The 26588-nt window shown below is 46.4% G+C and overlaps 1 protein-coding gene across 2 annotated transcripts in view; it reads left to right on the forward strand.

Moving 5' to 3' along the window:
- Positions 1–20078, forward strand: part of LGR5 (leucine rich repeat containing G protein-coupled receptor 5) — a 2032903-nt gene extending 2012825 nt beyond the window's left edge. For both annotated transcript variants that reach the window (XM_069628249.1, XM_069628250.1), the window contains one exon: positions 17517–20078. In XM_069628249.1, coding sequence (XP_069484350.1) covers positions 17517–18604 — 1088 coding nt within the window. In that variant the 3' untranslated portion in view covers positions 18605–20078. The remainder of the gene's footprint in view (positions 1–17516) is intronic.
- Positions 20079–26588: the final 6510 nt, after the last annotated feature.

The raw sequence follows: 26588 nt of genomic DNA on the forward strand, positions 1-26588 counted from the left end.
AAATCATGTCAGGGGTTGGGAGACATACATAAATATGTTAGAGCACAGGTCATAAGTATGGCAGTGAATAAGTAGAGGCAGAGGTATGCAATAAACTTCTGGATTAGGTCTGGGAGGTGTGCTCATGGCAAGTACAGTAGTACGCAGCCTATTTCATGTGCTATACGACCCGTCGTGACTAGCATTACAGGTGTCATAATGTGACCAGTGAGCAGTAGTCGCTCCTGTAATGATTGTAGGTGTGCTGAGGTGCGGGGGCGTTGACTGTGTTAGAACAGTTAGATTTGGACATTTAACGGGGAGAAGGCGAGGTGGGCGAGTGTGCAGTAGAAAGGGATGATATCGATGCAGTAAAAACAATATAGAACGCTCGTACCGTATGGGAACGTCAAGAAACTACAAGATCAGGGGATCATAGCCTTAGCCCTTGCACTCTCACCATGGACGGTTTACAGCTGCCGTCACCAAAATAGACAGTGAGGGTCTGGCTTTGGCTCATTGAAAAGTGTCATTAGAAACCAGATTGAAAACAGCAAATATTTAGGATATTTTCTGAAAACCCATTCTGTATCAGTACAACACACGCCCTCCTCTAAAAACTGCCCAATCAATCACCTACCTTACCAGTTTGTCATTTGTTTCACTGACTAGTTACCAATGTTCATCACTGGCTATATACAGGCTCTCCCAGGGTTCAGCTCCCTCAAGTGGCTTGTCTTTAGGGAACAAAAGTCTGGCATTTGCTAGTTTAGGGGCTCTTTCCTTAGTTAAGGGGAAGGAGTCCTGTTAGGTAAAATTCTCATACGAATGATTAATCTTCCTGACCTGTCTGAACCCCAGAACTTTGATTTTACTGGTTGATTATTTTTCCCTATACCTCAGAGTGGGAACCTTTTCCCACACTCACAGAATCTTTTACTCTTTTTATGGTTGTAATTTCTTAGATTTGCCATAGTGTCTTTTAAAAGTTATCCTCTTTGACAGCTGTTTGGCAATACATGCCTATTGATGCTGGGTTGCCCTAGGGGCTCCCCTTTTATCTTTCTTTGGCTAACCTTAAGAGAACTACCATTCCCAAGGGTAGAAAGGACCTTTGGATCCCTTTTACATGTTATTTGGTGAAACCAGCACACCCTACCTTATGTGGAGTGCTGAGGAGATACAATGTATCTCCTTTCACACTAAAACTGTAACAATTCTGTTATAGCGACAAGCTTACCTTCAATGGCTGGTGGCAGTGATACCTTTTATTAATTCGGTGCACCTTTACCATGGGCTGTGTGCACAACCCCAGTAAAGGAACTCATGTGTGCTCATTTTACCAAAATGGCCCCAGTCTTATTTTGCCATTTTTGTGTTCCTTGTGCTTTGTTTCTTCACCCGACATCCAGAGCAGGAAATTCCTTTGTGTGATTTTTATCTTCGGCGGGAGTCCTGTTGACTCCCCGCCCATGTTCCAAAGTGTCTGTGAAGGACGGAAGCGAGGGAAGAGTCCAAAACTCTGCAGCCCTTTGTCTTCCAGCCTGAGTGGGAGATTCCAGCTCAAACTGAAAGGCTGGCTGTCCTGAAAGGATTGCCAACCCCCCAAGTTTTAATGTTGCAAGGCTGTTTGATTGGTTGGGTTTCTGCATAAGAGTCCAATCCTGGAAGCTGAAGAGGAAGTCGACCACCGGAACCAAAACCGAAGAGGATGATGAAGAAAAAGAGGCTGAGACCATTTCCAGTGACTGGAACTCCTGCTCTGTAACTGGAGCCTGCTGTAGCCCTTCCTTCCAATAGACCTGGGGATCCCGAAACGGATGGCCGCAACCCATGACCTGGTGAGACCTACTAGGCACAAGAAGACCGGCATTTTGAGACATCCCACGTCCTGCCACGACCTTGCAAGGCTGCAATACCCCCAATACCCTGGGACCTCAAGCCATTGTGCGGTGCACAGTCTTCTGAATTCCGAATCGAATTTGTGAGCATCCTGCTGGATCTCCAGAGACACGAATCAAGTCTGAAATGTCCCCTCACCAGAGTGCTGGCCCTTTGTAATGGCGAGAATCCAACCAGCGGTATCGTGCCTTCTGCGCTCCGAAAAAGGTGCCAAATCCACCGAGCCGCATCCAGCCACAAGGAAAACCTTGCCTAGAGCCTTCCATGTTGATCCCGGCTGTAAAGTCCCTTTCAAGGTCCTGTTTTCAGACACCACGACAAGGAATCCACTGACCAGGTTTTTGGCTGCATAATATATCTGAATCTGCATACCTTTCCTACTTTTTTGAAGTCTCCTCTCTTGGACCGGTGAGTCTTGCGATTATCTATGCAAGAAGGGAAAATATTTAAATGTTTTAGACAAAGGCTTAAATTCATAATTATGGGTATTACCCAAACAATGACAACAGCCCATGGTCAGCTTCTAGCTTAGGAGGGATTGCTGCATGTTCCAAGATGTTAATATGCCTTTCACTAAATTTAATATACCCATAGGGTTTTATTTACTACCTTCCAGGTCTCAAGAGAGGAGACTGCAGAAAAGTAGTAAAGGTATGCAGATACCTCACTTCGGCAAATTAGAATTCCTAAGACGTCCATAGTGAATTAGCACCAGATGGCACTTTGGATGTAAGGTGAACTAACTCTAATACATGTTTCTTGAAATAACACACTTGCACAAAATACAGTTTTTTGTGTCTCTACAGGTAGCCATGGGCACCTGATATTTAGACCAAGATTGTACACTGGTCAAATTTCTAATTTCTCAACGACCCTATTTTAGCAGTTTGGACACCAGTTCAGTAATCGTGTCTGTACCTTTATTTGATACCTCAGACATCACCTCAAAGAAACTGCTGTAGTATTTTTAATCGTGTCACTGGAAGTAAACCAATTATTATTTTTGTTATAGATTGAAATTGAAGACTCACCAATTGGGGGATGAATTGAATTCCTAAAAAAACTGTTCTGTCCTGAAGATGGCCTTAAGTATAAAATGACTAACACATACTGCACCATCTCAAGTGCTATCATAGAGGCCGAAACATATGTCGACTTGAAAGGAAGCATTCATTTGGTTGTTTTCCTATCTCTATTGCAACATTAAAACATTGGTTGCTACAATTGTATTTTATTTGACCAGCACCACAAAATGGATTAGTAAGCACAGGGAGGATACGAAAGATTGATAACAACCACAATCCCTCTCACACTAATTTAATGAAAGAGGTAGTGATGTGCTTAATGGTCAATATATGTACCCCTAAATAGGTTTCTTTAAAAGTAATTTTTCTATAAAATGGTTGGAAAAGTAAAGAAATGTTTGTAAAATGTTTGTTGGACGAGATAACCCGCCTGTATGTATGACATATGTCAATGGGCTGTGTTTTATGGTTTATGTAAAGAAGTGATCACATGTATTTTATGTGCTTTTTAAAATAAGACTGATTTAATAAAATTGTATATTTTGATATTTAGAAGTTATTTCTTTGAAAAGAGTTGAATTATCTACAAAATGAATAAGGAGATACACAAGTTTTACTGTCTGGTATTCACTAAGGGACAATAGAGACGGGTAGTCGATCTGAAGTTTCTCCGTTTGTGCTCAACACTCTCCCTGCTGCTCAGATTCGACCCCCCCCGAAAACAAAAAATAGTGAGTACCTAATTTATAAGCCTCGCTTATCTCTCGGTTTCTCCGGCACAAGCTAAAAACGCTCGGAAGCTATGGCGATCATGGAATGGATTGACCCCACCGTGTCCGGTGGAGACGCCCTAGGTGGAGCATCCAAATGCTGAGACTCGCTGCCCGCTGCAACGAGATCGTTGTCGTCATCCGTGGTCATGGTGTGCCCATCCCCGCACCTGGGTTTGCTGGGGGACCAGACACGGGTGTGGAGGCTGAAATGGGGGCGTCGGATTAGACTCTTCCTCTTCTTAGCTGGAGGCTGAACGGTGACCTGAGGGGACCACAGGAACCGGGCCTGGTGGTATCCTCTTCTGGATCTCTGACACCAATGTGTGAAGTGTTGACAGAATGTCCAGAGACACATCCCTCGGCTGAGCTGGCGGGAACAAAAAACTAGGCACACCATGGTCATCTCAGTCCCCTCCGTCATCCTCTTCCTCGTCCTCGTGGACCGTGTGGAAGGACTCCTAGCTTGTGCCACGTCCTCTTGGGGCCTCCTCGCCCCCCACCTTTTCTCCCCTGTGGGGCTTGAACTGCAGTCAGAGCCAGTTTCCCCCCTCTGGTGTGCCAGCAGACTTTGCCAACGTCACTGCGGTGGTGTCGTGCCTAGGGGGCAAGGATACTTTCTGTGCTGCAGGGGCTACCCTCACAGGGTCAGCTCCTTTAGCCGCTGTTAGAGCAGCAGCCACCAACTCTATCGTCGACAAAGTCTTAGCCTGCGCCAATTGGGCCTGCTTGGCCATTTTGAACTTCTCCTCCGTCCCCGGCCTCTCAGATTTCTCCCTCAGTTTAGCTGGGGTAGATTATTTCCTGTTTGAGAAGGTGCTCGATTGCTGGCTGGGGATTGAGGCGGAGGGTAACACTGATCGCGTCCTATCCACCTTGGGACCTGCTTCTGTGGTGACCCTGGTGGACTCGGACGTACGGTTCTTGGCATTGTCATGGGCCCCCATGGATGAAGCAACCTCAAAGGACTTAGAAGACTGCTCCTTGGAGCGGCCGGTCCTGGGTGAGGCATGACCCTGCTTGGGGCACGGGGCAGAGGCCTGCGCGTTAAGCCACGCTGCCAGTCTACTGTGCCTGTCCGTCATCTTCTTGGTGAACCCCAGGCATACCTCCTCCTCGCCCTCCTCCTCCCTCCTCGCCGCCCTCCTCCTTGCCTCCCTCCTCCCTCCTCCTTTCCCTGCTGTCGGCAGATTTAGAGAAGAGCACACGGGCTCTTTTGGAACAAAAGTAGAATCTTTTTCCGTCGAAAACACACAAAATTGCAGAAGTAGTTCACAGAGAAAACTCAGGGACTCCCAACACTGAAGCGTGCAAAACAAATTTGAAGATGGCTGCCAGAGGAGGGGCTTAGGGAGAGGGCTGTCATTGGATGGGAGCAGTATGACCCAGAAGACAGCGATTGGTTTAAACGAGAAATACAGTTTGTAAGTGAAAGTGAAACTGTTTTTTCTTTTTCCAAGGAGTCCCAGCCTGACGATGGGAAATATTCATGAGCATGTGAATCCATGCCAGACCCCATGCTGGAGAAGGTTTAATTTGTGAAAGACTTAATTTACAATGTTTAAACAAACCTTTTCAAACATGAACAGTGTTTGAAGTCATGCTAGTAGTGCTGATCACTGAAAAAGAGCTGCATTGCCTAGTGTGTGCATGTGTATGTGTGCTTGTGCATGTGGACCCTCCCAAAGATTACATTTAGCTTTAAAAGGAATCTCTGCAGGGTGCATGGTTACATGCTTGGAAGAACTGAATTTGCAAAGAGTTCCCATTATTTGAAATAACCCCACCCCCATTTTATACACTAACAGCAGAGTAGGCTTAAATAATTGCACATGACAACACACAGCGAAGCCAGGATTTTACCTGCTCTATAATCTTGACCTCATAATTTCCAAGCTTTTACACAATCTTTTAAGCGCGGTCTTTTAACACGTTAAGTAAAATTTGATTAGTGCTTGATTGTGTGACCACCCCATAAACACTTATAAAAACCTCTACACAAGTCAAACCTGTTCCCAAATGCTGTAGCCAAACAGAACATAGGCTCTGCACCCAACACCACTTATGTGATCTCACACATGACAATACAGAGATGCAATCCAACTCAACCATAGACGCCTTTCACAACTATTTTGTCTCTGCCTGTTCATCACCTACGCATTATCCTAGCCGATATGCAAAGCCACGAGATGAACAACACTAACACTAAAAACATATTTAACCAGTCTGCCTCAAAAAGGGTATGGGATATCAGCAGGTACAGTATCGAATGTGTCTCTGCTCTTTACATTGAATGCATTGTAAATATTTCCCATGTCAAAACATCTTTTAACCAAAATAATTGTCAATGTTTGGCTACTTAAAGCCCGCACAGCCACAGTGCTTCAAAAGCTAGCTACACCGCGGAAACAGCCCCATCACTACAACCCCTGAAACTGTACATTTTTAGAAAAATACAAAACCCCCAAATCAACTCACCTTTTCTTGCTGTCCTTAAGCTGATTGGTAAATATAGGGGCTTGTTTCCAATGAAAGGCTCTGTAGGTGGTTGCAGTCCTCTGGCCCAAAGCCCCTGAGCCATAATAGATCCAATTAGCTCCTCAGAGTTTCCCCAGCCTGCCAGCCACTCCAATCAATCAACTCCAGTCAGTCAATCAGGCGCACAGCAGGAGTCTCCAGAACAGGGTTTTCGCAGAAATTCACCTCCGTCGTAAATCAGCATGACTCCTAGACAGTGTCCCTGCAGCAGTCAGAAGTTGCCCTTTTAAGGGGTAATGAGCCCACCCCATCTAGGTCACAGAGGCCATTGCATCTACAAATCGTACCATACCCTACCCTTTGTATTTCTCGCTTATTTTGCACAAAATGGGCTTCCTGTGTCATAGCAAAATCTAAAATTTGCTGAACCCTCGGGTGCTGCTTCCTTTTGCTTTCATATCGACATTTTATCAGAATCAGAAAATAGAAACCACCCATCCCTACGGGCTACAGCTGATTTGATAAAATAAATATATATATATATTTTGGGAACCCTGTCCTGTATTCTGCCAAGTTCAGCAGAGCTAAACATAGAAGGCCTTCTTAGCAGCCCACGTGTGCATCCTGTTGCTGGCTAAGCAAAAATGCAGAATGCCAGTGTGAGTCATCAGAATTTGTGGCATTCCAAAGGCTGAGTCAGTTTATTGCATCATCTCTGCCCGAGTTTAGCAAAGCCCAAAAACCCTCCTCAGCACAGTGCTGGCTTCATGTCTGCATGTCGCCACCAACAGCCATTTCTATGCTGCATGTTTCCCTGTAAACAGCGAGGGGTTTCTGAAGGCTGTGGAGACCTGATGTAGATCAGCTATTCTACAAACGCCCTTTTATATCTGCATTGTGTTCATTTAAAAAGAAAACAAGCATTGCCAAAGCTGATAGTTTTTATGTAAAAAAGTGTCAGGATTGTGCATTGTGTGAATTTATAAAAAAAAAAACAAGCATTGCCCACGCCATTAGTTTTTATGCAAGTTTCAAGATTGGGCATTGTCGGGGGGCGTGGCCAACTGTGAGATGCGATAGACGTGAGCCTCTTGAGCTCCCGCTGCTGCAGCTGACATCCTGATTGTAACGCCCGCATATCTGCACCTGCCGACCTTCAAAACACACCTGCCGGTGTGCGACACCTTGGGGCACATCCACACCAAAAATCGGCGCATATCGCACCGAGGTGGTGAAACTGGAAGCTGGTGAATATTGGCCCCGACGTCAACCTGCAAGCAACCAAGACGGCTGCTGGAATCGGTCTAATGGGCGTACTGTGAGAGGAGCGGGACGGTCCAGCGGTTGCGGACCGCCGACCCACCAGCCTGTAGCCTGCCGCAGCGAGGATCTGAAGCGCTGGGTGAGGTGGAGGCCCCCCCAGGCACATTGACTGATACGGCGGTCGCGTCCCGAGGAGTGAGGGCTTGAGGGCACGAAGGAGCAAGCACGGAGAACCGAGGGACCCCGGCTCGGAGGGATCCGAAATCCGAGCCGCCTGTCTGGGACCGAAGAGGCAAGGAGGGGCCCAACTGAGACAGTGCTGATCCAGCATAGCGACCTGCCGGTGAGTGCTCATACCAGAGCCCCCTTGCGTGAAGCCCAGCCCCCCCTGCTCGCCCGACCGGCAGGCACCCCGACCAGCGCCGGGCTCTCTCGCCCCAGAGCACTCCGTAACGTGTGAGGAGCTCAGGGACCACCCGAGCCCTACCCAGAGGAATTACTACGCGGCCAGCCAGCATATCCATGAACGCTGGGGCCATAACCCTCTTGAATGAACGCAGAACTCATAGTGGCGTTTTGACCGCGGTTTCCAGCTGCCAAGAGCTGCGTGGGGTGCCACGCATAAGAGCGGCAAAAAGTGCGAACAGTCGCTGAGCGGAACCAGGAGGGCATCCACCTCACAATCCCGCCCCCGCTCAGAACAAGCTAAACAGTGCTGAAACACACTGGGGCACATAGGGGCGAGATGTGGCGCAGCAAGGCCTTTAACCCACGGAGAGAACAGCAACCTCCCGGTACAACAACTACCGCCTCCAATGACCGAGAGTGGTGGGACACCGGCCTGGCACCGCAGCAACAAGTAGAAGAAGGACAGGGAGGACTGCCACTGACCGAGGGCCGATTGTTGGGGGCAGAACCTTCGTAATCCCCGCCCTCAGTAAAAGTTAACCTCTACGGAGAAGACGCCGGATTTCCTCGGGGAGACCAGGCCGCACAACAATGTACTCAGCTCTCCTAAAGAGTGTCAACATCCCGCGAGGCTGACAAAGATTGCGACAGGGGAGAGCCGACCACCACAGCTTCAAACTGCAGCTCGACACTGCGGTCCGCCATCGTTCAGGGGGCCGACAACAGGGAGTGAACCACACTGCACCCCCCCCTCCTCGGAGCTGGGGTAACCCCACTGTTTTGACAGAGCTGCTAAATGGGGATCGACCTTCGCAAGAAGCCTTGTGATCAGCAAGACAGGAACCTCGCTATAAGATCACGTCCGCAGGGCCTGGCAGCAAGCATGGAGAAAGAAAATCGAAGAAACCCACAATGCAAAATAGGATCGACCAATACACTGTTCCCCCACCACAGGCTCCCGAACTCCAACCGCTGCCCTCCGAAGACACAGACTCTGCACACACGCTCTCCCTAAGAGATGTCATGGCCGCCATTGCAGATTCCTGCTCATCCATGGAGCAGAAGATAGACGGAATAAGCCTGGATGTATCCTTCCTCAGACACGATTTACAGAAGCTATCGGCGCGCACTGGAGAAGCAGAACAGCGCATTTCCAACACAGAGGATGGCCTACATAGTATGCAACAACAACTCCAAGGAGTCTCCGCCAAGCTCAAGACTCTAGAGGCTAGGGTCGAAGAAGGTGAAGGAAGGTCTAAGCGTAACAACGTTTGCATACTCGGTATCCCTGAGAAAACTGAAGGTTCATGTATGGAACTTTTCCTGGAGCAGTGGCTAAGAGACCTGTTTGACCCGCAATCCTTCTCCAAATTTTTCTCTATAGAAAGAGCACACCGCATGCCCACAGATAGACCGATGTCCGGCCCTCCCCCACGAACTGTGAGAGCGAAGTTGCTAAACTACCGAGATCGAGATGCACTTTTATAGCAGGCACGAACCAAGGGCACAATCACTTTAAACGGATCCAAGATAGCCTTCTTCCCCGACTATACAAGGGAGGTACAGAAGGCGAGACAATCCTTTGGAAAGCTCAAAAGACAACTGCAAACATTAGGAGTTAAATACGGCCTGCTTTTTCCTGCGCAACTGAAAATGTATCATAAAGGCACAACAGTCCACTTTGACAACCCTGGGGAGGCATGGCACTGGGCGGAGCAGCACATAGAGGGAGACTGGTCAGCACCCAGACGTAATAGGGGCAGAAACCGCAGATCACCAGTGGACCAACGTCGAGTGCTGGATGTCACGGCCCGTTATCCTAAAACCCCCCTGGTCAGCCCATGGTCCAGGAGGGGCCTTGGATCGGGTCTCTAACAAACTCAGGCATCCTTTGCTGAAGCCCTCTTGGGGCCAGTCCTGGCGCCGCTGGCACCAGACTCATACTTCATGAGGACTTGTGTTTTTGGGATTACTTTGTTTCCAGTGCCAGCCAACATGGAGGCACCCACATAGCTTGGTGCCCTTGGAACCAAGCTATGCGGTGTAGTGTTTTGGGTGTGGTAACCTACTTCATCTGGACTACTTTTCTGAAGCTATTTAAACCACACCCGACTTGAATGACACGCTTCGCGTTACTTTGCAATCCTGCAACGTGACGCTCATCGTGTTCAGTTGTACCTGCGAACCTCGGAAGAACAACATCTGAAAAACAAAAGGACATCGTTAATAGCAGCAGCTTACCTGTAATTCCATCGCTAGCTGCCCTCAGCTCCTGCAAACAGCATCCAAGGATCAGCGAGCCTCCCGGACCGACGGATCTGCAAAAAAGGGAGAAACAGAACATTAGACATTTTACAATCGTGCCGGAAGCTTACCTCACAAGTCGTCCATCGACCAGCATCGCCTTGGGACTTCTTGCTCCGGGTGAGCACCGCAAAAAGGCAACAGGTTAGCAAAGGCAAGGCATCATAACGCTGCGCATAGCGCCTACTTACTGCATCAAGGCGCTCTCCATGCACCATCACTTACCGGCGAGTCGCAACTCAGCCAACGTTCCACCGTGAACTTCCGCGCACCTTTGGAAAGAGAAAAGACATTATTTAAACCAAAGAAAGGCATGCAAGCATAACAGTAATAAGACCTACCTGAAAGACTCAAAAGGGCCGGCCTCAGTGAAGTAACTAGATCGCACTTGCCCACAAAGGACAACGCGCCCCTGCCAAGAAGGCAGGACGGAGAGCACAGAGACTTACTACCCTCGCACTTGGGCAACCCCCACCCCCAACTTTCTAGTTTAACTCAATTAGGGACTGTTAACGTTGACACCCTACTTCTTTTGAGTGTCAGCAATGTTTGGGCGACAGGTACTTTGTGTTGGGGTGGAGTATGGGGAGGGAGGGGCTAGTTGGGGAGAGCTTTTTGTTGCCCCAGGACCAACGCACCCTTACAGGCCTCAGGGGTTATTATGGTTCTTGGTTAGTTGGGACCACAGCATGCTTGGACAGCAATTCAATCACCATTCTTCGCATGATTTACATACATCACCATAGACCGGGATTCTATCCCCGTAAGACATCCGCCCAACCCTCTAACAGATTTGCTAGATGGCACCAGACCAATCTCAGTCATTATCGTCTGAACGTCCCAAGTCCCTCAAGGTGCTCACTTGGAACGTGAACGGGATGGGCCCTGCGATCAAACGGCACCTAGTTAAGCAATTACTCAATAGACACTCCGCCGACGTGGCCCTGCTAACAGAAACACACCTAGCGGGATCACACTGTACTCTCTTCCAGAGAACCAATTATAGGACCACCTTTCATGCGGGATACACAATGGGATCCAGGGGCACCCTCATTCTTATACACAAACGCATCCCATTTGCCTTGCAGGAATTAGAACGGGACCCTCGGGTCGCTATGTGCTAATCCTACGAACACTCTGGGATGAGAAATTTGGGTTTGTCTCAATTTACTCCCCACCGGGACTGGGGCAGGAACTGTTAGATGAATTGACTACCCTCATGGGCAAACATCAACCTGATAAGTGGTTTCTGGGTGGTGACTTTAACGACGTCATGTGTAACACTATAGACTGCACCCATCTCAGACAACACAACCCGAATACCCCCACGAAGCTGTCCAACTTCGTATCCGCCTTAGGTCTTTGCGACCTGTGGCGGGAACTACACCCGGAAACTAGAGGTTATTCATTCCACTCAGGAGCCCACGATTCTCTCTCCGGGCTTGACTACCTCTTCCTTCCGCATATAGACCTCTTCAGAGTACTGTCGGCAGACTTACTCCCCCGGGGAGTCTCCGACCACTCACCTCTGACAGTGGAGATACAGTTGCAGGGTATAACCCCCCCCCCTAAAACATGGAGGCTGAATAACTACTATCTGGGCTTCCCCGAGCTGGTAGACCGCCTTACTGAAGTCTCCACCGAATACTTCGAGATTAATGATACTGGGGAAAATGACCCGGTAGTGATATGGGAGGCCTACAAAACTGTGTTGCGGGGAGAAATAATTTCCTGGACGGCAAACAAAAAGAGGGAGAAACTTCGGAAGATAATAGAGGCAAGAGGGGGAGGTAACCCAGTGGGAGAACAACCACAGCCTTGACCCAACCCCTCAGACCCAAACATCCCTCAAACGCGCCACTGAGCACCTCCGAAACCCAATGCTAGATAATGCCAAACAAGCCCATTGGGAATCCAGAGCAAGAGTATGCGAGTTTGGGGATAAAGCAGGAAAAATGTTAGCCTGGCTGGAGAAGGGAGATGAGGGACATAGCTGTGTCCAGGAGCTCGTCACCCGTTACTCACCACTCCAAAATAGGTCGAAGATGCAGAGAAGTGACCTTGGAGATGATGGTGGTACAAGAATCGATATTCAGCCTTTCATCCCAGCTCCCCTGAGTACAAGACTCAGGCTTCCTCAAAGAGGGGCTCTTTTCCACAATGTACCTCTCTGCTGTTTCAGTTGGGACAGACAGAGGTGTCAATTGAATAAAAGAGCGGGGAGAACACACACCACCAATACCAATGCTGCAAAGGAATACAAAGATATTAGACAGTGTTGAGGTAAATGCAAGTGATTAGAACAGTTGACTTAAATAGGCAACTACCTAGATAGATATTGGAGTGGAGCTTCCCCAGGGTGGATCTACAAGGAATAATACAAAATGAGTGGAAATGGTCTAATTCAATATTGGTCCCAACTATATATAGAATTGATAACAACTAACCTGAATAAGGATATATTGAGGAAAGTAATCCAGGAAACAGAAGACAACGACAGGAGAAAATAACAAACAGGGATGTTAGTATAGGGAAGTCGCCCCGGACGGCACGAGGGTCGCACTAGGGCCGGGTTGGTGCAGTTTTCAGGAAGGCGTTTATATGCACTTAAAGACAATCTCACAGGAAAGTCACTCAATGTCCCAGAATCCAACAGAAGACAAATATCCAAACAAGTCGGGGAGATAAATAGTAGCAGAGATGGGGATAGCCAATTACGTATGTACCTGAGCACACATGTATCCAGAGTAGCTGTAGAAAAGTTCCAGATAGTTGACAGCAATTTAGTTCCGAGTGCAGAATCGGCAACCTGGAGTGAAGTACCGCAAGAGACAGAAGGGAGCCGGATCCAGTAACGTTCCGAGTCTAACAACCAGACGAGCACGACAGGAATAAAGGAGGAGACGAGGCAATCCAGTAGTCAGCCAAAGGTCAAAATCAGGAGTTCAGATGAGGAATTGTGTAGGAAGACACGAAGTAGTAACGGACTAAACCGCGTGTAGCTTGTAACACTAATTAGCAGCAATGAGCCCCTTGGAAGACGGTGGTTTTATAGTCGTAAGAGGGGCATGTCTTGCCGTACAAGACGTGTCAGCTGACCCGGAGTCAGTCAAAGTTTGTACAGACGCCATGGTGTAGCCTGTATCTGGTCCATAGAGGAGCTTGTAAAGAAGTCGTACTCTGCAAGGAGGCCCACAGGGAAGCCTGAAGTGTAACATCACCCCACAGGGAGAGAGGTGCCGATCGGACGCTGAGATAGCGGAAGCATTTGCCCAATTCTACGCAGCACTATATCAGGCCCCAACCTCGTCACTAGATCCAACCCTCCTAAACGACATAACAATCCCAACCCTGTCAGCACATCAGAGGGGGACACTGGACTTTGACCTCTCAGAAGCTGAAATAAATGAAGCCCTAGCACAACTGCAATCAGGGAAAACTCCGGGCCCTAACAGGTTCCCGGTTAAAATCTGGCAAAAACTAAGCGTGAATAACATAGCGACCCCCTGCATAAAATACTGCTAAGCGCCCGGGAACAGGGCACCTCCCACCGGACCTATGCAAGGCAACCATTGTAGTTATCCCTAAACCCGACAAACCCCAGGAGAGATGTGCCTCTTACAGGCCGATCTCGTTAATTAACGGTGAAGCCAAGGTCCTGGCCAAACTCCTAGCTAATAGGCTCCAACCGGTGATAGACACTCTGATACATCCGGACAAGTGTGGCTTTATGCCACACAAGTCAACTCGAATGAATCTGCGTCGGCTTCACCTGGCACTAGAACGGGCCCCTATCATTGACACTCCACTCGCCCTTTTGGCAATTTATTTTGAAAGGGCCTTTGACTCGATCCGGTGGGATAGCCTTTGGGAGATCATGAAACGCATGGTGTTTGGAGATGGTTTCTTGGGATGGGTAAAACGGTTTATAGTGATATTTTCGAATTACATAATGTCGAAACAAAATGGGCCAATTTTTTTTTTTCGAATGCATTTCTTTTTATTTTCTGTTCGAAATGGGGGGGTTCCCCCCTTTTCGAAATGGGGGGTTCCCCCCTTTTTTTTAACCCTTTTTTTAACGCACAAAAGCAAAAAAAAACATGTAAATCAAAAAATGACATTCGAAAAAAAAAAACATTCGGTCAATTTTTTTTTGACATTTTTGTCATTCAACATTATGGATTCGACATATTAACTGGACACCGGGTAAAACTGCTCTATACGAATATCCAGGCAGAGGTCAAGGTGAACGGGTGGACTTCCCGATCCTTCCCATTGGGCAGAGGTACGCGACAGGGTTGCCCCCTGCCCCTCCCTTCTCTTCTCCCTCGCGATTGAACCACTCGCCCTATGGCTCCGCCAGAATGTGGCCTGGACGGGATTTAGATGGCCTGAGGGACATGAAGACCAAACCTCCCTATACGCAGACAACCTCCTGGTATATCTGGGCGAACCGGCCCGGACCTGCCCTATAGTAACTCAGATGCTCATCTGTTACGGGGAGTTCAGTGGATCGAGAATCAATTGGAAGAAATCCGTATTCTTCCCGGTGAAGGGCGGAGGGCAGGCCAACCCACAGGATTGCCCGTACCGAACGGAGCAACACAGCTTCATAACAGCAGATCTTACCAGATATGTATTGCACAATCTTCAACCGATCATTGACCGGTTTGTCAATGATGTTCACCACTGGAAACTTCTCCCTCTGACCCTCATGGGTAGAGCCGCACTTTTTAAAATGATGGCTCTTCCGAGATTCCTCTATGTCCTGCAGAATGCCCAACTGAAGATCCCAAACTCTGAATTTAACCGGGTCGAGACCCTTCTTAGGGAACTTATATGGGGTGGAGGCCCATCACGTATAGCACTGACCACACTTCAAAGGTCGATTTGGGAGGGTGGGATAGGGGTGCCCCGCCTCCAAACCTATTACTGGGCCTCACAACTTGCGGTGGTCAATGACCTGCTTCATGGGGACCGGAAACAACCCCACATAAGGGCCCAGGTGGAGGCTATGCAGGGCACAGATCCACTACATTTATTATACCAATCACCCCAGAGACCCCTTCCGCCGACAACTATGATACATACCACTATTTGGAGACAGTCACACATGTTTGTAGGGTGGGGAAACAGAATAACCGCGGCACAACCCCTATGGCATAATTGCAACCTAAAAGAAATCGAGAAACCCGAACCATGGCCCCCCTGGGTGAGGGCTGGGATTCTGAAAGTAGAAGATATTAGTGGTATGTATCATAGCCGGTCAAGTGGCACAGCGAGTAGAGCGCCCGCTTTGACACCCGTGCAGAGCCTGTTAACGCAGGTTCGAATCCCGGCGGGGCCAAACTCAGCCTTTCATCCTTCCGAGGTCGATAAATGAGCACCACACACCGTGGGTAATAATAAGCTGAGGGTTTGTAGCGCTATATAAAAGCCTAATTATTATTATTATATCGTGAAAGACGGGAAACCAACCTCATTCGAAGACATGCAGTGCAAATTCCAACTCCCGGATACCAAACGGTACCACTACATGCAACTAACCCATTCCCTGAGAACCCATATACCCGTTGAGGACACGTCCCAGACTACACACCGATAGAACGCAATATGCTACCAGCGCACATCCCCACCAAATGCACATCTATCCTCTACAACACTATCACGTCCTTTGCCACCTCTGAACTAACGAGCCTAAAAACCAAATGGGAAAAAGATGTGGGAGAGTTAGACCCAAAGGACTGGATCCAGGTACTAATGCACCCACGGGAAGTGGCTATCTCCTCTAGGCTCAGGCTGGTGCAACTTAAAATCCTGCACAGAGTGTACTACCCTAGAACTAGATTGTATGGCTGGAAGAGGGCAACGAACCGGAACGGTCTCCGGTGTGGAGAGGAGACCTGTGGTCATGTCCCCGGATCCACACCTTCTGGGACGCTTGTTGTACTGAACTGACCAGGATACTCACTTGCACTATACAATTGGACCCAAGGGTCCTAGTCCTGGGAGTACCAGATGAAGCCGAACTTAATAAATGGGAAAAGCAGCTTTTAAACACAGCTGCGGGCCTAATGAAGCGCAACATCGCACAAAAAATGGGGAGTGCCGGAGCCCCCGAAAATGGAACAGTGGGTAATGGACATGGACACATGCGCCATGATTGAACGTCGGATATATAACGCAAGAGGCTGTCCAACCAAAGCCTCTAAAATATGGGGGAGACGGGAAGAGAGTGGGCCTTAATGGCCACGGACAATGGTGATGATAACATGAATAGATAAACAGAAGGTCAAGGGAAATGATCTTGGTTCTGGTGATACTAATATTAATGCTAACTTATGATGGGAAATGCTTGTCCTCGAATGCTTTTATTTTTTCATTTTACTTTCTCGTTTTGTGGTTGTCTTGACTATGTTATGAATAAAAATAAATGTTTTATCAACAAAAAAAGATTGTGCATTGTCTTCATTTAAAAAGAAACACGCATTGCCAAAAGCCAGTAGTTTGGGGTCTTTTGTATTAGACTGTGAACCACACTTAGCGTATAAAACGAATTCACGTAGGGGTATTTATGGGCTGCCATACAAGGTCTGGGGCGGTCCTCAAGGCCTCTGTTCATACTCCATATAAAATGTATATCAAAGTTTAATATTACTAGGTAATGGAGCTAACTGAACTCTCTAGCCTGTGTAAAACTCATGACATCTATAGTATATATAGAATTTTGATATTGATTTTATAAATTCATGACCATCTATATTTTATGTAGAATTTAGAATTTATATCCAGTTCATATAACATTTATATAAAATGTCTATCAAAATGATATTCAAAATGTTGGGGCTCTTATCAAATTGTATGCCAACCTTATATATAAAATATATATTCATGTTATATGCATTTTATATAAAAACCTTTGATATTCATTATCTAAAATGTTTATTCACTTGATATCAAAGGGGCGGTTCTTAGACCAGAAATGAGGGGCGCAGCACCTCTCAAATTGAACATTGATTTAGGTACCCCCTTGTACTGTTGGCCAATGGCAGCCAGAAAATGTAACCCTCTGCTGACCAGTCTCCATGAGGGAAAAATCACATACATAAACCGAATCTAGACAGGTTACTACTGTGCCAAATTGTTTATGGGGTTTGCCAATCACACAAGCTAGTTCATCACACAGTTCTGACTCTCCGCATATGCAAATCATCATAGTCCATTGCCACAATAAACAAAGCTGCACAATATCACAATACCCTGCCTCGGACACATTAGCAGTGTTTTTGAGTTTATTTTGAAGTAAAATGCTCTGCAAACAGCAGAGTTATTAGAGGTGTTGAGCTGATGACCTAATATCACTGATGTGCTTTCCTTTCTTTTGCAGGACCCTTCAAACCCTGTGATTTTCTCTTCGGGAGCTGGCTTATTAGAATTGGCGTGTGGACAATAGTGTTACTGGCCATCGTTTGCAATGCACTTGTGATTACCACCATTTCCCATTGCCTCTTCTATGTTTCTTCCATAAAACTTTTAATTGGCTTGATAGCTACTGTTAATACATGTATGGGGCTGTCTAGTGGGGTGCTTGCTAGTGTCGATGTGTTAACCTTTGGGAGCTTTGCACTGTATGGTGCATGGTGGGAAACTGGTGTTGGCTGTCAAGTTACAGGATTCATTTCAATTTTTGCTTCAGAGGCTTCGGTCTTCCTACTTACTGTGGCAGCATTTGAACGTGGATGGGCTGTAAAATGTGCTACCAAATTGGAAACAAAGTCCACCTTGATCTGTTTGAAATTGTCCATTTTGTTTTCCTTCACGTTAGCTCTGGCAGTTGCGCTGGTTCCACTGTTCAGCGGCAGTGACTATGCGATTTCCCCTTTTTGTTTGCCAATGCCTTTTGGGGACCCCTCCGCCATGGGTCTTATGGTAGCTCTTGTTCTGCTGAACTCTTTCTGCTTTCTTTTGATGACAATCTCATACACAAAGCTCTACTGCAGTTTGCAAAAAGGGGATCTGGAAAATGTCTTGGACTGTGTGATGGTTAAACACATAGCTCTACTGCTGTTTACCAACTGCATTCTGTATTGTCCTGTGGCCTTTTTATCATTTTCCTCACTGCTGAACCTCACTTTCATCGGCCCTGAAGTTATTAAGTCAGTACTTTTAGTAATTGTACCATTGCCTGCTTGTTTGAACCCACTCCTTTATATAGTTTTCAATCCACATTTTAAAGAAGACTTTGCAAGTTTACAATCCAAAGCTACATTATGGAAAAGAACCAATCAGAGAAGCTTCATTTCCATCAACTCTGAAGATGCAGAGAAACAGTCCTGTGATTCCACGCAAGCACTAGTGACCTTTTCAAATGGAAGTGTTTCATATGATAGGCCTGCAAGCTCCACCACAGTCACCTCCTTTCAAATGATTGACAACTCCAAATTTTCAGAATTGTCACTTGTTCCTTGTCGCTAGGATTGATGCAGGTAACATATCCCGTTGCACAGAATGATCAAATCTAAAAAAAGGGGACAATAATTGATTAAGAATGGTTACAGACATGCCTGCAGCATGTATTACTGTTACAAAAGTGGCTGTCTGAATGTCTATACGATAAAGTATAGTTTGCTTGAGCAATGACATTTTCTTATTGGGCTTGTAAATCGACTCTTTCCTGGCAGTATGCTCTAGTGCAGAGTCGTCCAACTCCAGGACCGGAAACATGTGGGATTTTCAGGATATCGCTCAATATTCATGCGCAAAAATGTGCATGCATTTAGAATCCTTGCATGCAAATGCCTCTCATGAATATTAATGAGGGGAATCCTGAAAATCCGACATGGAGCCGGCCCTCGAGGCCTGAAGTTGGACAATCCTGTACTGAGCAGACACAAATAGGATTACAATAGCCATTAATGTTGCTTTCTAGAGTTGATTGGGAAGCTTCCTAGGGGATAACGTTGAACACGAGGACTGCAAAATAAGCACACCGCTTAAACAAATGGCAGAGTACTGCTAGTCATTACAGATAGCTTCTAATTGATATGTATTTCTCAGAAAAAATATGACTTGTTATAGATAAGTTAGATAAGTGCAGCATAAATGGATTTTGGCTTTCATGTTCCTTGGAGAAAGTGAGGCATGGACACGTCCTGTCAAGGAAAGGAGGTGGTCATCTGTGTACATTCTTAAAGCAGTGCAACATGATTCTTCTAGAGCAGCGGTCGGCAACCTGCTGCTCTCCAGATGTTATAGAGAACTCCCAGTGGTCCTGTTCTGAATAGGGCTGAAGGGAGCTGTAGTCTCAAACCTTGCAAGCAAAAGGTTGGAGACCACTGTTTTAAATCAAGGCAATTGAACCATTGTTACATACAGAATAGCATTATCGATTCACTGTACAAGTGCAGGATGGCATCAACTCCGAACAGCTCTGCATTTCTGCTGTGTTGCTTGCTGTGAGCTTATTTAACTCTGTGTGCCGAGTTTGAGAAGGATCCTTTGTGCTATGTTTTAAAAGAAATCAGAATAAAGACACCATGTCTTGCAAAATTGCTAGATCCTGGGGCTACTACTATTGGAACCCTTTTCTGCAAACAAACGGCATCAGAAATGTCTAAAATACGTCTATTTTTATAAGATGGTTTGAAATATTTCGAAATCATGTTATGACTAGGAAATGATAAAATGACAGATTTTTATAAGAGTTGTAAATATAGAACTTGTATTTATTACGACAAAAGATTTGTTAACAAGAGATATGTGAATGTACCCATGTACAGTTTCAACCAGGTATTGCTTATGTTTTGTGTTTCTGCTGAAACATTTGACTACATCTTTTATATGTATATAATATATGTAAATGTCTAGTGGCTGTAAATAGATTATGTACTTGCTTTTTTATTGGTCTACCAACTATAGGCAATTTGTAATAAATTTTGCATCAAACGAATAGGAAGGTTGTGAAAAGATTGAATTATTTGGTCTTCTAGCACCTTACCAATATACTAGCTGGATCATCAAGACCATATATGACCAGAATTGGGGACACATCATTGGCTGCCTGAAAATAAATATACAGTCTAAACTAAAACCACAGGCATACGTCCTATTATAAACAAGAGCCAGCTTTTTTTATTTAAAAAGAAAACGCTATGGCAGATCAAACCATCTAGAACGCTGAGGTTGCCAATAAGTCTCCTAGTGGTTCCTAAATTCACATAGCAGAAATGTATTTACTGTGTGATATAGTTTGAAGAAAAAAAAAAACTTTACAAACAAAAGAAAAAGATTAAAAATACATTTCAGCAGCATTAGCAATCAAACTATAAGGTCACAAAATCTTCTTTACAAATTACAGCAATCGACAAAGATATATGATTTGTTTTCAAAATACAGAGCCATTCAGACATTGTTTCCTTAAGCATAACCCATAAATGCCAGCTATACAATCCATACATAAATGTTTTTAAGTTTCCACAGTCGTATTGCAGTAACGACATAATCTCTTCACTTTTGCAATATACGTTCTGGCTCCTAAAACATCATGGGATGAAAACAGATTTAATTTATATGTGAAAATACTAGTCCTAAAATCACAGTAGGGGTGCTTAGCTAAATTAGGTGCAATGACATTTGGCTTAATGTCCCATGTAAAATGATGATAAAAACATTTATTATTCAACAATGACCATTTAAAATCCAATCTGTTTTATACAATTTGTGCTTCATTTTCCCCAATGCCAGACAATTCTTCAATAGATGAGCTGACTTAACAACAGAAGTTGACACTTTTATTTACAGATCAGTAGCACTTCTTAGGAGGCCTGATGTAATTCAACCTGCAGCTTCAAACCCACTGATTTACAGCAAAACTAGTGGGTACGGGATCGCCTTCCGAGAGTGTGTGTAGGGGAGGGGGCGGGGGTTAGTATGTGATATTTCAGCATTTTAAAAGCCACACAAAAAAATCTTTCGTTTTTGTGTTTGTGTCATGATGCCTACCTCCAAGGAGCCAGGTCCGACCCAGCAACCCCAGAGGCAGGCATCATTTCCCCCAGGGAAGTGCCAGCGGGCCCAAGCTGGGGCCCTTTGGACACAGTCCTGGCGCCTTAGGCGCCAGGCTCATGTTGGACCCCTGTCATGGCGCCTTAGGCGCTAGGCTCAAAGCTAGACATGTGTTCAAGTGTTTTAAGGTGCACTTACCTGATGCAGACCATGCTGCTACATCCAGGCCCTCTTGAGGCCTGAATGGAACTACTTTACCTGTGGAACTACTTTCCCCTGGGTGTGGTCGGGGAAGGATACATACTTGATCGGTGGAAGGATACATACCTGGAACTTCTTCCAAAGCTATTTAAACCACGCCCGAACAGCAACTCACACTTCGCGTTGTTCTGCTCCTCGCAGCTGGACGCTCACCGTGTCAGCTCCTGCATCTGGATCTGGACTTCAGCCACGCCTGTCAGCATCCTGGGTCACCTGCTAAGAGAGAATTGGGAAGAAAGAAGACCTTACCTGCTAAAGCTGCATCACGGAGACTTCACACCGACGATCCTGAAAGGGAAGACATCATTTTAAAAGCATTTCGCTTCGATCGCTGCAGCGCTGCATTTCACTCACCTTTCCTGGGCACCTCCATCTTCAGCAGCGATCATCCGGATCCGCAGCCACTTCCCAGAGCCTAGAGAGAAAAAGACAAGAACACAAGGTGAGAGAAGGAAGGGAATAGGAAAAGCTCAGTTTCCTTCTAAGACTTACCTGTTGGGTTATTCCAATTTCATTTCGGGTCCTGCTGCTTCCTGGCATTCCGGACCCCGGCCCCTATGGGGAAAAAAGACAAAGACATTGAATGAGCGAATGCAAAGACATTACCCGAACGCTCATCCAGAATTTACCTGTTATTTACTGGAACTGCACGTTTCACTTCGGGTCGGCGCCATATCTCCGGCATTCCGAACCCCGGCCCCTAAGGGGAAAAAGACATAAGCGTTAGCGCTTGCTGCAAAAAGACTATGAACATTATTATTAAGCTTGAACTTTTGAACTTGCTACAGAACTCTTACAGCGCCTTACCTGAATAGTCAAGCTTATGTGAACTCCCATCAAACCTCAATCCAGTGAAGTAACTGGGTTTCAACGCGCCCCTGCATCAGAAGCAGGATGGAGAACTCATCCTTCCAGACCCTAAGGTGAGACTTCACGGGGAATCGAGGAAGGGTATTGTGGAGAGTTGGAAGGGAGTGCGAGGCTTGAGCTTTATTCCGTCAGTAGGTAATACTCCCTTTTCACGCACAGGGGAATATTCCTGCGAGCCAGTGAGTCCATCTTCAGAGTCCTGCGCTTCACCATAGAAGAAGCATCAGCACTCGAAGCCAGACCTGCGCCTCCGTGGGAATCAGGTGAGCGTGACAGAACGCGAAGACTACCCACAATTTCCCACCCGGGCGCTATGGAGACTTCCGAGACAGATCAGCTGGCCCAGTTTTTGGGGGAATTACGGGCAGAAGTGGACTCAGCCCGCCAGGAGACTAACGCTCTCAAAAGAGAACTGATCCTATCCAAGGAAAGAACAGATGACCTGGCCAAAAGGATATTGCAGGCCCAGGCAGGGCACACTCCTTTACCTAATTCCGGAGATACTTCCACATCAATGGGTTTGAATAACCCGGCACAAATCAATTTACCTGGACACATGCCTTTGGCCCCGCCTGAACGTTTTGCGGGGGATCCCAAGAAATATGCCGTCTTTATGAACCAATGTCGTTTACACTTTCTATGCAGACCCGGGGCCTTCCCTAACGACCAGACCAAGGTAGCCTTTATACTATCTTACCTCAGTGGCAGTGCTGCCGATTGGTCTATTCCATTGGTAAATCAGGATGATCCCATTCTCCAGAATTTTCAGGGTTTCCAGGCCAGCATGGAAAGATTGTTTGCTCGACACTCTCAAGGACAGGCCCTTGATAACGAACTGCTATCCTTACGACAAGGTAATCAGGATCTTCTGTCCTACGTTGCCACCTTTAATAGACTGGTTGTGGAAACTGGATGGCCAGAAAACAAAAGGATCACATTGTTTCATCGAGGCCTGCGCGGAGAGCTTAAGGATGTTCTAGCTCAGATAGTAGATCCACCCCAGGTCTGCGCAGACTACATAGACTTGGTGGTTCAACTTGATCACAGACTTCAAAATAGAAAAGCAGATAGGTTCAAGTACGAAACCCGAGTACTGATCAAAACCCACGCTAACTCCAAGAGTACCGACGTAGCCGAACCTATGCAAATCGGCGGTGTTAAAGGACCATTAACACAGAAGGAACGAGAGAGAAGGCGGCAAATGCAACTTTGCCTGTATTGCGGGACTTCCGGTCACTTTCTTCGAAATTGTCCGGTTAAACCACCTAAGAAGGTGGTTGGAGCCACTGATAATTTATTGACACCTGATTCGGGAAACGACCTAGCCCGACAAGCATAGGGGTCCGCTTGCCGAGCTTGAAAACAAACTCTTTGACCTCGCATTTTGTCATGCCAATGGTGCTCGTGGACCCAAAACAGCCTCAGCTGTTGCATGCTATAAAAGCATACATCGACAGTGGAGCTATTGGAAATTACATAGACCGTGAATTGTCTTCCAGGATTAAGCTCCCTCTCCGCCCGAAAGTAACCCAAGATGTCATTACTACAGTTGATGGAACCGAAATAGCCTCAGGGCCTGTAACGCATTCCACTGTTGAAATGACACTGGTGGGTCAGGATGGACATCGGGAAGCAATCGTGTTTGATGTGATCAAGGCCCCACAATTTCAAGTAATTCTTGGAATTCCTTGGTTAGAAACACATAATCCCAGAATTGACTGGCGAGCAAAGAAGTTTTCCTGATTGTGAACCAACTTGTTACCCAAGAAATCCAGTTATGGGTCTAGCCTCAGCAACTTCCACCCCTGTACAGCTACCGTCAGAATACCAAGAATTCCAGGACGTTTTTCAGAAGGAACAGGCTAACACGTTACCTCCCCATCGGTCTTATGATTGCCAAATCGATCTGGTACCCAATGCTCAACTACCTTGTAGTAGGATCTATGCTCTTATGGAACCTGAGAACCTACATTTGCGTCAGTATTTAGATCAGTACCTAGCCAATGGTTTTATTCGCCCGTCCAACTCTCCTCTCTCCTCAGCTCTGTTCTTCGTGCCGAAAAAAGAGGGCGACCTTAGAACATGTATAGACTATCGCGCCCTAAATCAAATAACGATTAAGAATCGTTATCCTCTGCCCCTGATCCCTGAGCTTATCGACCAGGTGAAAGACGCTTGTGTTTACACCAAGTTAGATCTCCGAGGAGCCTATCACTTGGTGCGTATAAAAGAAGGCGACGAATGGAAGACTGCATTCCGCACCAAATTTGGGCTCTTCGAATATCAGGTGATGCCCTTCGGTTTGTGCAATGCACCTGCCGCCTTTCAGTACTTTATGAATGATGTTCTTCGGGAACTTATCGATGTCTGTGTCATTGTTTATATTGACGACATCCTGGTGTACTCCTCTTCAGAATCCGATCACAGAAAACATGTTAGGGCAGCTCTTGAGAAATTGCGCCAGCACAGACTATTTGCAAAGCTCGAAAAATGCGTTTTTCATACCACAGAAGCGGGGTTTCTCGGATTCATCCTGACACCTCAAGGAGTCCGAATGGACTCGCGAAAGGTGGACGCCATCCTCAAATGGCCATCTCCTAACTCTGTGAAGGGAGTTCAGAGCATGCTCGGCTTCGCCAATTTCTATCGAAGATTCATCCCAGAATTTTCCCGAACAGTCCAACCCATCACAGCTCTCCTAAAGGAGAACAAACGCTTTGAATGGACTCTTGAGGCCGAACAAGCCTTTCAGGACCTGAAAACCAAATTCACCTCTGCACCTATATTGAAGCACCCGCACCCAGATCTCCCTTACATTGTGGAAACCGGCGCATCCAGTTCGGCCATGGGAGCTGTCCTGTCGCAAAGAGACCCAGAAACTAACCAACTACACCCTCTGGCCTTTTGGTCCAGGAAATTTTCTCCTCCTGAAATCAACTACGCAATTACCGACAAAGAGTTACTGGCTATTAAATCTGCTTTCAAGGCTTGGCGTCACTACCTTCTCAGGGCAAGACACACCATCACCGTAATTACGGACCACAGAAATCTACAGTATTTAAAGACGGCCGAGGCTCAATCTTCACGACAACTTGCTGATTTTGTAATTACCTATCGCCCTGGCTGCAAGAATGGTAAAGTGGATGCCTTATCCCGGATTGGCATGGAAGGACCCAATTTGAGTTTAGAACCTGTGCCAATCATACCTGAACAAAGAATCTTAGGCCTAACTTCATTGCAAACTATTGAGGACATCCAAACGCAAGTAAAACAACTTCTAGACTCTTCAGCCTTACTGGAATGGAGTCAAAAGGGTCCTCATTACACCGTTAAGGATGACTTACCCTACTTCCAGGAGCGGTTGTTTCTGCCTAGTAAAGAATTGCAAGAACTTGTTATTGCCCATCATCATGAATCATTAATGGAAGGACACCCTGGTATCGCTAAAACGGAGGAAAAAATCAAACGCCACTTCTGGTGGCCTTCTTGGAGAAAAGACAGTCTTTTGTATTGTCTTGCGGAATTTGCACCCAAAACAAGGGTCAAAAGAAAAGGCCAGCCGGCCTACTTCAACCCTTGGATATTCCACCGGCACCATGGCACACCTTGTCAATGGACTTTATAACTGACCTGCCTCCTTGTGCTGGTTACAACACTATCCTTGTAATTGTGGATCTATTCTCCAAAATGGCCCACTTTATCCCTTTAAAAGGTTTGCCTTCAGCTTCCACCTTGGCCAAGGAATTTCTGGAGAATATAGTTCGCATACATGGTTTCCCTTCCGTATTAGTCTCGGATCGTGGAAGTCAATTTATCTCCCATTTTTGGAAGAAGTGTTGCCAACTAGCACAAATAGATGTGCGGCTATCCACCAGTCACCACCCCCAGACCGACGGACAAACCGAGAGAACCAATCAGACTCTCGAGCAATATCTTCGGTGCATGTTACACCAATCCGAGTTAAATTGGAAAGACATCCTTTGGATCGCAGAATATGCATACAACAATTCAGTGCATTCTGGAACCGGACAAACTCCTTTTTATACTTTGTATGGTCATCATCCTCGGACCTCTGATCTAGATCCACCTCTGACCCTGGAAATGCCGCAGTAAATCATCTGCATTCCACAATAACCCGAGCCTTCAAAGAAGCTGCAACTCATTTACAGCAAGCCAAGAAAAAGTATAAAGAAAACGCTGATTTGCACCGAAGTAAAACTCCACCTTACCAAGTAGGAGATCAGGTATGGCTAGCAACAAAACATTTACCCCTCAAGGGCCCGCGAACCTTCAATCCCAGATTCAAAGGACCTTATCCCATCAA

Source organism: Ambystoma mexicanum, chromosome 12, assembly GCF_040938575.1.
Source record: "Ambystoma mexicanum isolate Mex_15411 chromosome 12, UKY_AmexF1_1, whole genome shotgun sequence".
Classification (NCBI taxonomy): domain Eukaryota; kingdom Metazoa; phylum Chordata; class Amphibia; order Caudata; family Ambystomatidae; genus Ambystoma; species Ambystoma mexicanum.